The 15,406-nt window shown below is 52.8% G+C and overlaps 1 protein-coding gene across 1 annotated transcript in view; it reads left to right on the forward strand.

The window, feature by feature from the left end:
* Positions 1–14,997, forward strand: part of LOC143269867 (collagen alpha-1(XIII) chain-like) — a 53,516-nt gene extending 38,519 nt beyond the window's left edge. The window contains exons 3-4 of the mRNA XM_076557088.1: positions 14,668–14,767; positions 14,847–14,997. Of these exons, the coding sequence (XP_076413203.1) occupies positions 14,668–14,767; positions 14,847–14,997 (251 nt within the window). The remainder of the gene's footprint in view (positions 1–14,667; positions 14,768–14,846) is intronic.
* The last annotated feature ends 409 nt before the right edge of the window (positions 14,998–15,406 follow it).

The following is a 15,406-nucleotide window of genomic DNA, read 5'->3' on the forward strand; positions in this document are numbered from 1 at the left end:
GGGCCTTTCTCATGCCTCCCTTCTTAGGTGTCTCCATGGCCTCTGTATCTCTCATCAGTGTCCTAAGTGTTGGGGTTCCCAGAACCCCGTTTGTCTCTTACACCCTCTTCTTAGTGAACTCGTTGCCTCTGCCCCTGGGATTCCCGTTTCCATGGAGAACAGTATTTTTCAGTTTTGGGTCACGACCTACTGGCTTGTGAAATTAATTTGATGATGACTTGTGATCAGCATTTTTAAAAAAATTAATAGGATGAAGAAAAATGAAGTCTCAAATCTCAGAAGCGTTGTGTGTAGGAAGGCCACTGCGGCTCATCCCTGGGGACGTGTCCCAGTTGGACATTCTTACAGTGACAGTCAAACTCTGGACATCCATAGACCTGGGGAGTCACAACCTCCTCAACCTGTGCTTTGGGCTCATTTTTTTTTTTTTCTTTCTTTTTTGCCCTCTGGATCTATGGGTCTAGTTGTCTACCTCCCATCAGGATGGCCACAGAGGCTACAATTACTAGGTTTCCTCTTGAACCAGCCCCTTGTATGTCCCCAGTCTCAGGGACAGGCAGGCATCATCTGTTACCTAGCATAGCATCTCCAGACACATCCTAAAATTGTCCTTCCTCTTCCTCTGCCTCCACGCCTGCCAGGCTCTCTGTCCTTGGCATTCCACCTTCCCCCTTCCCACCTCCATGTCTGTCCTCTCCTTCCACTGTAGCGATGCTTTCCTCCACCCCCTCCCTCCTGACCACCCCCTACCCCTACCCCCCACCCCCTCCACCTCCTTATCACTGCGGCTCCGTCATCTCCACTGGGCAAACTGGACAGGCTTTCCATACTGCAAAGCCAGCCCAGCAAGCCCTCCTTGTCCCCAGGGTTGGATTCTGAGGGACAGCCACGCCCTCCCAAGCCTCCTTACACAGCCTCCTGCCTGCCTCCTTCCTCAGAAGCAGCAATCTGCTTCAGGTGTTGGCTCCTGCCACCACGCTTAGTCTTAAAACATAGCCCGCCCGTTGTTTTTAAAACTATAGGTTGTGTAGTCCCCAGGTTGGCCCTTCGTGCCCTACCGCAGAGCCTGGAACTCTCCATTTAGCCAGCCATCGAGAACGGTCCGCCCACTGTGTTCCAAAAGCCGCTGTCCTGTGTGTTTGCCGTGCAAGTGTCTCTGTTATTCAAGTGTCTCTGTTATCTCTTTTTTCCCCATGAGAGACAGGGATTTGAGGGCAGGGACTTCGTACCCACGGGGATCTTGGTGCTGTTTTCCCCAGCCCCAGGGTAGGATGAATGAACTGTTCCTGGACCTGATACACAACACCTCCCCCGCCCCTCCATATCCTCCCTCCTTCCAGCCCTTGCCGGAAATAACCTTGTAGGAGGCTCCTGGCACGGCTGGAGGCCTCTCTCTAGGTAGCTGTGCAGGTCTCCCTGGATTACAGAGAGACCTAGATGAAGAGCTGCCCAATCCTGGGTGACAAGGAGCCCAGGGGCTCCAGGACAGGAGCCTGAGTGAAGAGGGGTCCGATGGACCCCAAGGGGGCTCAGGGACACTGTCCCCGTTCCTAATCAACAGGAAGGGCCTCTTCCTCCAGGATCACTTTTCAGCCAGCTGCTTGGACAGAACCTGAGCTGGGGATGGGGCATGGGGGAGGAACGGCGACACCCGGGCCCATGGGGCTGGCCAGTGCTGGGACCCACAGCCGGCCACGGTTACACACCCTACTTCTGCACCCCCAATGCCTGGGCAAGGCTGGCCCAGGGAGTGAGCTTGCCTGGTCTGCTGGCCCCCTCCTGCTCCCCTCCCCCAGCCCTTTCTCTCCTCCTGCTCTTTCCTTCGGGGACATTCAATCCTTCCTTTGATGGACAGCCAAGAAGAGACTTCTTCCACATCCTAAATTTGTTAGCACCCGCTAATCATCTTAACCTTCCTCCCTGCTGCACGCCCAACTGGTGCCTCCTTAAAGACACAGGGCACTTTTCTGATTCTCAGTGGGAGTCCCTGGAGAGGCCTCAGTACCACCCCCACTCCCATCCCCACGCCTGGCGCGGGGGTGGGGGTGGGGGTGGGGGGCGGCACGCAGAACTTTTCCTCAGGAGGCTCCTCTGTGCAGTGTCCTGGTGAACCCCAATATGAAGGCATTGGGTTGGGCAGAGGCAGCAGAAGTAGCGTGGCTGTTCAGAGCACCCTCAGTCCTCCTCAGGTGGGGCCACCCCAGGGTGCTTGAAGAAAGCTGAAGATGCCCTGAGCCTGGGGGGGGACCGTGCAGAGAAATTCTCCAACTCTGATGCTTCCAACCCTCACCATTTTCTCTTCTTCTCCAGGATCTGTACCCCCCTTCTCTCCTCCTCTATCTCCTCCTCCTCCCTTCTCCTAGCCTCTCTGTCGTCCCCATCCTCTCCCTCCTCCCCTGCTGGCCTCCCTCCTCCACCTTCTCCTCCTCCTCATCCTCTTTACAGCTACCATCTACTTTTACAGGCACATGCTTAGGCTTAGGCAGGACCCTAAGAGGAAGGAATTCTTGGCCCCATTGCACTACAGAGAAAACCAAGACCAGAAGCAAGGGAGCGAGGGGGCGGGGGGGGGGGGGGGGACCAGCGCTTGTCTGTGTATATAAGTTCAGCCCTAAGAACCAGGCCTCGGCTTGCTGCTGAGCACCATCCATCCTGTCTCCAAAACACAGCCCCGTCACTAACTGTGGTCTATTAAATGATGTCTCCCGAAAGCATCTTGTTTGGGGGACATATACATGGCAGTCCCCCAACACAGTTATGTATTTCCTCCCTTCCTCCTCCTCCTCCTCTCTCTCTCTCTCTTCCCCCTCTCTCCTCACCCCTCTCCTCCCTCCTTCTGCCCCTTCTCTCTTCCCTCCTCACAGGCGAGAATGCTCTGTGGCCTCCAGCCCTTGTCCTGGCCCTAAGCCTCCCAATAAATAACAGGTCTCAGTCCAGGGCCTGGGCTCTGCAGGATCTCAGCTCGGGAGACAGGCCCGTGCTGGCTCAAGCCTCAGGCGCCCTGGGAGACAGGGACAGGGCCCCCGCCCAGGCTGCAGGGAAGGAGGCTCTGGTCAGCTCTCCCTTTGCATCTGGGACTGATAGAAACATGGCAGGGCTTCTTCACAAAGTCAGGCAAGAAACCCAAAGAGAGTTCAAGAGCAAGGTCTTTAAGGGGGCTTGGGACTGGTCCCCAGGGAGGAAGCAGAGAGTTGCTGACTAGGGTCACTCTCTCTGAAAGGGCTGGACCCTGGCCCAGAGGAGCCTGCGCCCCTGTGTGCTTGGGAGATGGGCAGGAAGCAGCCCTTTGCTCCCAGCGCCATCCTGCTCCTCGGTCAGCAGTGCCTGGGCATCTACGATGGGTCTGTCCAACCGGAGGGTTTCCTGGTCATTTGCTCAGCTGAACCAGCTGACACTGGAAGGTTCTGGGGAAGAAAAAGGGTGGAGTCATAGGTTTCCTAGAAGTGTGTGTGTGTGTGTGTGTGTGTGTGTGTGTGTGTGTGTGTGTGTATGTTGGGGGGGGGTGTCACAAGGTAATGCGGCTGAGGTTGCCAATGATTAAAGAAAGCTGAAGATTTGAAACAAATCATGGTCAAATCATGTTTCAGACAGCCTGGACCCCCAGTGGACTGGGGTGGGGTTGGGGTGGGGCCCAACAGGAAGCAAAGCCCATGCTCAGAGCTCAAAGGGAAACCGCTCTGGGGGAGGAGAATAGAAGGAGCAGGGATAGGCCTGGTGGCTGACACTCCATCCCCTCGCCTGCCACCTGACTGGGGTCTTCTCCACACGGTTCAGGCAAATGGATTAGGAGGCTACACTGGACCAGAAAAGGACAGTCCCACACCCAGCCCGCTTATGAGACTGAAGCAGAGCATCTGTGGAGGAACAAGTGGGGACCATAGCATCCCTCCTTCTATGTCCAGATCACTGGGTACTGTGGACATTTGTACAGCCCCAGGCTGGCACCTCCAGCCAGCTTTCATTCCTGTGTCTGTGTCCTGTGGGGCTTCCAGAGAGGTCACCGTACCCAGATAGCCAAGGTACCTCAACCCCCACCTCAACGTCATCTCATCTCCACATCCCCTGCTACCTCAAGTGGAAGAGAAATTTTTCAACCACTTTACCAGGTCCCACGGGAAATGTTAAAACTATTTTTAATGGCTTTGAGGGGCCGACGGAACGACTCAGTGGGTAAAGGCGCTTTGAGTCAATGTGATGATCTGAATTTTATCTCTGGGACCCACATTCATGGAGCAGGAGAGAACTGACGCCCCAAAGCTGTCCCCTGACTTCCAAATTCATGCACCCATTCATACACACAAATACATTAAAAAAAAATTAGTGATATTTTTAATGGCTTAAATTCTCAACAGTATTATACCATAGCACTCACAGGGGGCAGTTTCCTGACCCTAAGCCAATGGAAAGTCATGCCCAGGCCTCACTCCTCTCTTGTCCCCTTAGGGATGGACAAAGTGCCCTCCTCTAGAATTCCCTTCCAACCTCTCCCAAGATGCCCCGGTCACCTGTCTGGTCTTTCGGAAGCCTCTGGATAGTGCCACCTCTGTGGCTCCACAACCCTTCATCCCCCACCCCATCATGGAGGCCTGTGGTCAGGAGCAGCCGCTCAGTATTCTCCTGCCCTGTCTTTGGGGGAGGGCTGTGGTTTTCTTCTCTCTCAACAGCAAGGGCCCATTTTTATTTGTTTTTATTACATAAAGAGCATATTATTTCTCTTTCTCTCTACATCTTTTGATCTTGGCCCAATCATTGCTCCCATTTCACTCAACTTTCTGACCCTAGTCATCAAGGAACCCTCTTTCTTCAGAAGCCAACTGTGTAGTCTTCTCTTGTGACAAGGGTGATGTCACCTGCGGTCTTCCCAGGATGCCTCAACCTGCCACCAGGGAGGTTGGCTGCAGCAATCCCCGAGGGACCCCCATCGGCTGGAGTGTCAACAGTCCAGACAGACTTCCAGGCTCCTTGCTCTGGGTGAACTGCCTGACTGATTTTAGCTTCCCTTGAATATGCGTTCTACCCTAGTGCCTCCTGGGTCAGCAGTGGTCCCACAACCAGCTCCTGGGTGAGGTCAGAGGTCAGGAGAGTGGGTGGATTGGCTCCGCTTGATGATTTACTAACCACTCTCCCCATTAACTGGAGAGGTGGTAACTAGGACACACATTAGCATCAGCTGAGAGCCAGTAACGACCACAACTATGGGATGGGCTCTGTGGAGTGAGGTGGAGGAAGGCTGTCCCTTTGGACCATGGCTATCTGAAAGACTGTCTGGCTTCTCTAGAGCCATGTTTGCCCACATACAATGCCCTGGATTTGATCCCTAGCACCACATAAGCTGGGCGCGTTAATACATGCTGTTAATACCAGCACTCGGGACTTGGAGGTTGGACTCTAAGAAGTTCAAGGTCATCCATAGACAGCAAGTTTGAGACCAACCTGGGCTACATGATTCCCTGGCTCAAGAACAACAAAAAGATGCCAACCCTCCTTAAATGAAATCTGCACTAATCCATGACCCTGGGGCTGAAGCTCTATGGGAGCTTTGCCATCTATGTAGTGCCTACCACAAACAGCTGTGTCTCAGTCAGCAGGACCTGGGTTTGAATCCCAGTTGTGGCGTATGAGGGCTTCAGGAAGCATGGCTCTCAATCTTGCTCAGTCTGTCCCCGGGGGGGGGGGGGGGGACGGGTGGGGACAGGTGGGAATAGGACTACATCTCCTGGGGACCTCGTGAGAGACCTGGGAATGCCACCCCGTGAACATGTTCTTTCCTCCGTGGAGCAGGTCCAACATGGGACCTTGGGAGTTTCTCTAGCAGTGACCCCCATTTGGAGGAGGTTGCCTTTGGAGAACTCTGCCTGCCTAGCCATGGCAGGACTTGACTAATGTGACTCATGTTTGCTGACTCCTGAACGGTCACCTGCTGTTAGAGGACTGGGCTGTCATTCTCCTGCTGTGGGGAGCCTGGCTACCCGTAGTCTGCAATGCCCTTTTGAAGACAGGGAGGAAAATGGGTAGGTCTAGGCAGTTAGCGAGGCCAAGTGACCTTAGCTGGTGTTGTGTGACAACTTGTCCCTGGGAAGATGGTAACACACACATCTACTCACCTCAGGTAGGGAACCCGTGACCGACCAGAGTACAGACCCCACCAATTCCAACTTGGAAAACTAATGAGTTTTATTGGGGTTACTTGCAGGAATATGGGTGAGGGATCACTTACAGGAACAGAAATGACTCAAAGACAGATGCACCACCAAAGCCCACCCCAGCATGGGTGACAGTCCACAAAAGCTGGGGACCTGGAGGCCCCTGCACAGCCTGCAGGCAGCTCAACAGGTTGGAGAGTGTCCCTCCCCAGTGACTGCGGTCACTCCTCTAGGCAGCAGGTCTGGTTTCTGCTTCTTCCAGGCAGTTGGTCTGGTCTCGGAGTCTTGCAGCTTTGATTGAGAATTTTCTTTGCAGCGTGGCTTCCTTTAGCCTGTGAAGGACTCTCAGCTTTTACCTGTTACTCCGGCAGGGAGGGGCCTAATGCATCTGGTCAATTTCAGGGACTTCCTGAAGCTTTTTTGAGTTGTTTAACATCCCACTTAAGGGGCTTCCCTGCAGGGTGGAATGTGCCCATCTCAGAGGAACCTGTTAAATAATAGCAGGCCCAGACTGCTCTAATGTAGAGTGCAACCTCATCTTACCCACCCCATTCTAGAAACATCAGGATAGGGAGGGAAATTCACTTGGCTGCCCAAACCTGACAGGCCTAGCTCCTGGACAGTGAGTGAGGTTAGGCCCAAGGGGGACATGGCCAACTTGTCATCATTATCATCCTGGTGCTGTGTCAGGCCTGGCTCTGCATTAGGTCTGTGTTTATTGTGTTTTCCTAGCGCCTAGGGCAGAAAAGCGTGCAGAGACCACCCAGCCTCTTCCTCCCTGCACAACTCCCACGCCTCTGCCCTCTAGAGTGGCTGCCTCAGGCTGCCCAGCTGCAAAGCTGGGGGTGTCTGAGCAGAGGGTGAGGTGCGGGAGCCCCTTTGTAGGAACTGATGACACCTGATACCACACCCTACCACCCTCGGGTGCCAGTTCCCTCCAAACAGCATCTTCTCTCAAGTCAGTCTGATGGGAGGGGAAGCCACCAGAGCATCTCTGTACTCCTGGATGCTGTGACACCATGGTCCTCGTGTCCTGTGTATCATCCAGGGCCTTGTCATCCGGGGCCCCTAGACAGTCATGAGAGCTGCATACATGTGGGGATGTGTTTGCTTTGGGGAAAAAGGAAGAAGCATGTGCTGATTCCATAGCATCCATGAGCATCTGAGGGACAGGAGAAAATGGAAACAGGTTAGTGGCAGCAGGGCTTGGGATGGGGGTGACGCCTTTACACTGTCTTTAAAGAGTCATTTAAACAATGAATAAATGTCAGAAAACTAACAAGGAAGGAAGGAAGGAGGAAAGGAAGGAAGGAAGGAAGGAAGGAAGGAAGGAAGGAAGGAAGGAAGGAAGGAAGGAAGAGCCTAATCGAAGATCCAGTTTCTGCTCTTCTCAGCTCAGATGATCCCAGTTACTCAGGTCCTCAGTCACTCCAGAGTTCTGTACCCAACATGCTGTACGGAGGTCACCCAGCCAGTCATGCCACCACATCCAGCCCCTGCCTACCTTGCTTTGGGTGCCCACTTCATCCATTCATTTCCCTGTCTCTTCTCCCATAGGCTTAAACCCCGCTCAGTTCAAAGACAATCATCTGTACTGGCCACCAGACCCTGGGCAGAGCTCCTGCTCCTTCAGCTATGAACACTCTTGCTAAGACCCAGATCAAGTGTGACAGCCTTGATTGATTAGCTATGGCTGCCCAAAGTACAAGTAACAGCTCTGAAATCCATTAGTTATGTCTGCAGGGGACCCAGTATGGGGACTAGTGGATTGTGCTCAGGATTTGCTATTCCAGAGTAAACTGGCATGAAAAGTAGGGCTCCTCTCAAGGACTGTCCTGGCTGTGATGAAGGAAAGGCTCCTGTTTTTCTGGGCAATGTGCTGGTGTAGAATGAGGAAGATCTTTGCAGTCACCTGGGCCCAGGCATAAATCTCAGCCCCGTCATTCTTTTTTTCTTTTGACCTCAGAAGAACTACTTCTCCTAGGGTGTCTGAGTGTTTCGTTTGTGAGTTAAAACACTTGAGTTCTGAAGATCAGAAGTGTGTCATAGGAAGAGCCCTGCCTTCTGTGGCACACAAAGCAGCTGACATCCCGGCCACAGAAGGTTTGCGGGAGCCACTGGGGGGTCCAGGCTTCTGGTTGGAGGTTGTTTTCTTTAGATCCCCCTGACCACAGTTGCACACACCTTGACCCCTGATCACAGTTTGTACACAGCTTGACCGTGGCCTCTTGGGCACATTATACAGCTGCTTGAAATGTAGTTAACTGAGAGACAAAGTCAAGAATGATGTTTTTTTTTCTCTTGGGGATTGTAGCTCAGTTGGTAGAATGCTTGCCTAGCATGAACAAGGCCCTGGGTTCAAACCCTAGCACCACAGATGACTGGCACAGTGGCACACACCTATAATTCTGCATCCGGGAGGTAGAGGCAGGAGCTTCAGGAGCTTCAGAAGTTCAAGGTCATCCTCAGCTACATAGAGATTTCAAAGCCTGCCTAGGCTACAAGGGGTAGAAAAGAAAGAATAGAAATTAAGCAAAACATTAAGAAAATCTACAAGTTTAAGGCCAGCTGAGTTCAAAGCTAGCCTGGGCCACTTAGTGAGACCCTATCCCAACACAAAAAGAAAGAGCTGGGCGGTGGTGGCACACACCTTTAATCCCAGCACTTGGGAGGCAGAGGCAGGGACAGCCTGGTCTACAAAGCGAGTTCCAGGACACCCTATCTTGAAAAATCAAAAAGTAGAAAAGAAAATGTGGGGTGGGGGTGGGGGGAACTAGGGGTGTAGCTCAGTGGTAGAGCCCTTGCTTAGCATGTATGCAAACTCCTGAGTTCAATCCTCAATTCCCAGTACTGGAAAAACGACAAAATACTCACAGCCCACAGGCAGCTAAAACCCTCACTGAGCACCGACTGCTGATCATTTCTCATCACTGCTCTGCAGGGCCCCGCTGTACTTCAAGCCAGAGAGAAACAGCCTTCAAGCCACTTGCTTGGCCTTGTGCCAAGTGGAAGGAGGTGGCCTTGTGCCACGATACCCAAGGAAAGCACCAACCATTGCTTTCGGGTGCACGTGACTCACAAACACCCTTATCGCATTGTTCTTCACAGATACGTAGTTGAGGTGGAAGCCGGGGGGCCCTGCATCCTGTACTTCCTTCCAATCCTCATTCACATCTTCAGCCTGCATTGGCTGGACACTCATTTCCCCCTAGGCCAGCCATTCTGAGCCACGGGATTGAAACTAGGGGATCCGAGAGCGCCACAGAGAACAAACGTGTGTTACGAATTAGAACCCACACACCAGATGGGTCTCACGGCTCTGCTGGGTTTGCAGAAGGGCTTTTCAGATGTTGCTGAGTCAGCACCAACATCTAGACATCAGAGTTTTGGACAAAAGATCTAACTTTTCCCTTTCTTGGGTGTTTTCAAGACCAGCGGCAAACAACTGCAACTAAGGGTGGTCAGTCCGTCTTGGGCAGACAGACAAGCCCTAGGTGCTCTGCCCCAGGCGTCTCCAGTCCTGAGAGAATGCTTGTCCATTTCATTCCTGTCTGCTAACTTGCTTGGCTCCTTGAAGCCCCACAGTGTAGAATCCGTAAGCCTCGACTCTCCTGGAGTGATGAGCAAAGCCTGTGCCCACCACAGACCTCACAGCCTAGTAGAGAGTTCTAGGTAAGGAAAAAAAAAAAAAAAAAAAAAAAAAAAAAGGCTGGGGGAGATTGACATCCAAACAGAGATGTAAGAATAAGGAAAGAGACGTTTTGATGTCCCGGGATTGCGGTGAGTCGGAATCCACAGCCTGGAGGAGGAGGAGGAGGAGGAGGAGGAGGAGGAGGAGGAGGAGGAGGAGGAGGAGGTGTGGTCTGCGATGTGCACGCTGTGCTGTGTTTGCCAGAGAACCGGCTGTCCCTGTGGGTCATGGAAAGGGGACCCTGGCTTGCATAACTGCTGACTTCCTGGGAAGGACCCGAGGTGAGGTGGGGGATGGGGCAGGAAGTCACCCTCCTTGGGAAGACCTCTGTAGGTCAAATGGGAGGCTCCCGCTGCTCCTGGGAGATTCAGTCAAGAGTGACAGGTTCAAGTTCAGGGATCCTGGGCCTCCAGATTCTTATCAAAATAAAGCTGAACCGAGCTAAGTGAGTCCACCCTGCAAGCCCAGCCCTGATTACTTCTCATTTCATCACACAGCCCATCCCCCTATCTGACCTGATATCCCCATCTGTGTGTGGCCATCGGCCCCTCAGCCCTGGGCTGGGGCAGGGGGTGGGTGGGGCTGTGCCCGGAAACTGCTCAGCCTGAGAACAATGCCTGCCCTTGGACTGAGTCTGCAGAACCCAGCCGCAATCTCTACCACCCGTGAGACCTACGCAAGAGTCCATCACTCAGAACTTTTCACTCTTGACCCCAGCCTGGAAGTGTCAGGGGCCCAAGGAAGCAAGGACATATACAGCGTGTCCTGCTGTCCAGAGCTGGGCACATGGATCAATTGTTTCTCTTTTAGCTGGGGCTCACCCAGCCTGATCCATCCTGTCTGCTAATCCTCCCAGAGTCCTGCCTGCTGGGTCTGCATTTCCAGAGCTTCAGCGGCTCCTCAGAAAGGCAGTTCACAGGGTGGTCAGCAGCTAGACCAGCCTGTCCCCTCCGTAGCTTGTGGCCCCGACAGGAAACATCGCCCTGTGTACTCAATGTCCCGGTATGTAAAAATAAGCTACCACCACTGGTATCCAACTAATACAAGACTCGTAAGGGCTGCCTATGACGATGTCCGCAAAACATCGCGTGTGGTGGCCAGCCCGCGTGTGAGAAGAGCTTTCCAAGTGTGCCACATGCTTCTGGAATTAGATGTCACTTGGTCATGCCTCCTATAAGCATTGTCACTGCTGTGGCGCCGTTAATCACACAGCTAGTATACAGCAACGTTAAGGTTTTTTTTTTTGTTTTGTTTTGTTTTGCTTTTTGGACTCTCGTGCTGTGACTCTTTGTGAGACGCTAACACTCGTGGCCTCAGTGTGTCCTTTCTACCTAGAGCCTCTCTGTCTCTTTTCTCTATGCTCAACGCCTAAATTAAAATCTCTTCAACAAAATTTCCAGCTCCGGACCGGTGTTGCGGTAAAGTCACTTGCCGCCAAAGGCCAGGAGGCCTGAGTTTGATCCCCAGGACCCACAGGACAGTGGAAGGAGAGAACTGATTATAGAGATAGTCTTTAACCGCCCCACGCTTACCATGGGACACGTACCCACATGCGCGCACGCATGCACTAATAATGAACTTGAAAAGCAAATCCCCGACTCTCCTCTGCTATATCCTGCTTTAGTCCTGAAGGTCTTTTCAGCAAATGAAGCCAGGAATCCTGTTCTGGCTGGTGAACTCCCAGAAAGCCTTGGGAACTCCTGGGACTTCTGAGGGTGGTGTGTGGAGCTGACTAGTCCCTTCCCTGAGGGTGCTCTTGGGGAGGCTGTCATTGTTCCGGGATGGGTCAAGTTTGGATGGGGTTAGCATTCCCACATCAGTGGGGGAGCCAGTGTGAGGACAGAGATGAGAGTGACTGGAAGATGACCCAGGGCTGATGCCGCAATGTCCTCCCAGGGCATCCTGCAGGTTCCCCCTTAGCTGTCTAAACCTCTCCTCACTGCCGAAGGCTTCATTCTTAGTTTGCTTTTACAGCTGAAAAACTAACAGACAGACAGGGGTCAGGAGGGCAAACTTCAGAACCCAGAGCGTCCCAAGTGCCGGCTCCGCCGCTCCTCAGCTGTGTGACTTTGAACTAATTATTTCATTTCTCTCTACTGAAAAAGACTCCTCCACGAAATGGGGCGATAGAGCACCCTTCCTGTGAGGAGGGCTGTGAGGTCACACTTTCCTCTACAGCAGTGGTTCTGGACCTTCCTAATGCTGTGACCCTTGAACACAGTTCTTCATGTTGCCGTGAGCCCCAACCATAAAATTATTCATTGCTGCTCCATACCTATAATTGTGCCGCTGTTAGGAATGGTAATGTAGATATCGGATAGGCGACCTCAAGGGAGTCGGGACCCACAGGTTGAGAACCTAAGCCCTGCAGCATCTGGCATGACTGTGGGCTGGAGATACCACCCCTGTGGGCCACTCTGCCCTGTGTGGACTGTAATGACATCACCTTATAGCAATGTTATGAGGAGCAGAGAAAGTGGCGGCGAGACCAAAGACTCCGGGCAATACCACCCCATGGTGGGGTAGTCAGTGTGATGCAGTCATTAAAAAGCCCATTTGGGGAGCAGGTGAGATGGATCCGTCGGTAAAGGTGCTTGCTGCCAAGCCTGACCCAAGATCAATCCTCAGTCTTTCTTTCTCTCCTTCTTCTCCCACTCCTCTCTCCCTCTCTCACCGAAGTGGCCCCTTGGAATCCTGCAGAAGACTAGACTTGACCTCCGTCACCTAGGCAAGGTCCTACACCCAGGCTCGCTGCCTGTGGATACCTGCAGGCACTTCCCAGAGCCTCAGGGCTGCTTTTCCTGGGGTAGAGAAAACTGCAGAGGTGGCAATAGGGTCCCCTACTTCTGCTGTGGACTCCTCCTTCATCATCTCCACAGTGGAGCCTGGCCCCGGGCATTCACTGTAGCCGTTTCCTAACTCGCTGTGTGGGCACTGGGATAACGCTGAAGTTCTGTTCGGAAGGAGGAGGGGGGAAGAGCTGCAGGGGAGGATGAGGAGGGAGTCTGCAGTCCTGACAACCCCTGTGCCTCTTCCCAGCCACCTTCCCCCAGTCCGTCCCCAAGCATTCACCAAACGAGGAGGGGTAGCAAATGGGAACACAAAAGGGACAGTCTCTGCACTGAAAGGCGGGGCACCTAAGAGCAGAGAGGTCAGAGCATCCTGCCAGATAGGGAGTTCACCTCCATAGGCTCCACAGGAAACCGGTCATTGAAATTGCCCTCAGAGGACCATGGGTGGCAGCAGTTCGGCCATGGTCTTGGGAACAAAGCTGTTGAATGAGGACTTCTAGGGTTGCAGCAGGACTGGCTGGGGGGGGGGGGTTCTCCCTGACCCCCACACTTTCGTCGCTCACACCCTCGGTCTGCCTTTTTTTTTTTTTTAGGATGGAAGATCCCACCTATCTCAGGTTGGCTTTGAACTTCTTATGTAGCTGAGGGTGACCTTGAGTTTTGATCCTCTTGAGAGCCGAGATTACAAGTCTGGGCCACGGAGATCAGTTCGTGCAATGTTGGGGATAAAACCTAGGGCCTTCGGCATGCCAGGCAAGCACCAACTGAGCTATAACCCCAACCACCTCTCTGCCAGTCTAAACAGCTGAGTGGGAAAGGGGATAAAGGATGATACAAAACATCCTACCTTTGGTATGAGGCATGCTGGAGCCTTTCTGCTACCTAACAAGGCTAGAGCTGCGCCTCCCTGGAAAGTCAGAGCTCTTAGCCCTCATCTCACCTCCAGGTGGGTCTAGTCTAGTATAGTCTAGACCTTGTCACACATGCCAGTTCCTGCTGATTGGCAGTAGAAAGAACTGCAATTGCCTAGGCTCATTGGGGGGGAGGGGTAACAATGCCTGATGTCTGTGTTCTATTACGGTGAAGAGACACCGTGATCACGGCAACTCTTATAAAGGAAAGCATTTACTCAGGGATGGCTTGCAGTTTGAGGGGTTTAGTTTATTAGCCCCACGGCGGCGGGGAGCATGACGACATGCAGGCAGACATGATAGCTGGGAGTTCTATGTCTGCATCTGAAGGCAGCAGCGAGAGAGAGACCCTGGGCCTGGCTTGGGCTCTTGAAACCTCAAAGCCCACCTCCCGGTGACACACTTCCTCCAGCAAGGCCACACCTACCCCAACAAGGACACACCTCCTAATCCTTCTAAGCAGTGCCATTCCCTGATGACTGAGCATTCAAATAAATGAGCCTATGGGGGACATTCTTATTCAAACTGCCACAACCGATTAGTAATGTCTACTGTGAGCACAAGAGTGTGTATTTAAAGAATTCCTTCTCTGGAGAGACATAAACAGTATCTCCCCTTCCCTCATAAGGTCCCAGAGACAAGTATGATTCCACTAAAGATCTTCCCGGGGAACCAGTGAGTTTATTGGGCTTGCATACAGAGCACATGGTAAGGGATTACTGATGGGAATGTGAATGGCCTCAAAGCAGCCTCATGGAAAAGTCTTTCCCCAGCATGAATGGTGGCTTCCCCCTAGCTACGTAAATGGGAGGTTCCTTCCCTTAACCTTCTCCAGCATGTATATTCTAGCACCCAAGGCTGTGTGCAATTGGGGCAGGACTGCATCCAGATGATTAGAAGGAGAAGCTGGCCTCTGGGACCAGAGTCAGTGACTCTCCTCGTCTCTTCCGTCTAGGAGGGGATGGCGATAGTCAGCACACTTGGCAGTGAAGAGCATTTGCAAACAGACATAGCCAATCTGAGGAAGACAGTGGCTGGCCGTTTTGTTCTGAGGACTGTTTTCTACAATAGAGAGAGGGAGGGAGACAGACAGACAGACAGAGGCTGTACCTGCTACCCACGTCTTGCAGGCCCTGGCACTCGAGCTTACCTGGAAGGCCTGGACATGTTTGTGACTGAAGAAAGCATGACAGATCTGAGCCGTGGAGTGCTGCAGATGTTTAACAACTGGTTTATAGGGTGGAAAGGGGCTGCTTGGTTGCTTTTGCCGATTTCTACCATGTGAAATCCTACTGTGGCCGGTTTTCAGCTGTCCGCGCATGAGGTTCCGAAGCGCCAAGCTAAGGAGAGCTGTGCCTACTGGCTCACGGGAGACCAAATGTGCTGATTTTGAGCAGTTGTCGGATTTTCTAAAGCCTCCTGCCATCCCCCAGACCTCTACCAACTCTGGGCTGTTCTGAACTAGGTTTCAGGATCCTTTTGCACGCTGTGAATCTCTGGCAAGCTACAGCCAGAGGTTTCTTCATCCATAGACTGGAGTTCATTGTGTCAATCATAAAGCATGATTTGCCCAGCATGTTCCTGGGGCAACCAATCCAGATGCTCTACCTAGAAATTGACCTCAGTACTACCTATCAGGGTCCCCATGTTGGGGTCTCCAGACATGGCCTGCTGTCCCTTGAAAGTAAAGACAGCCCAATTGAGTTCCTTCCCACTCTGCAGGCATAGTATGGCTGGTATTGTAAACAACTCAAGGTCCTTAAAGAGTCTGGGATACCCAGTATCGGTCATGGTAGAGACAGGCCGGCAGTGAGAGGTGTCGAACAGGATTCAGACCCCAGCTCCTGGGGGCCCCCGCAGTCAGGCAGG

Source organism: Peromyscus maniculatus, chromosome 21 (genome assembly GCF_049852395.1).
Source record: "Peromyscus maniculatus bairdii isolate BWxNUB_F1_BW_parent chromosome 21, HU_Pman_BW_mat_3.1, whole genome shotgun sequence".
Classification (NCBI taxonomy): domain Eukaryota; kingdom Metazoa; phylum Chordata; class Mammalia; order Rodentia; family Cricetidae; genus Peromyscus; species Peromyscus maniculatus.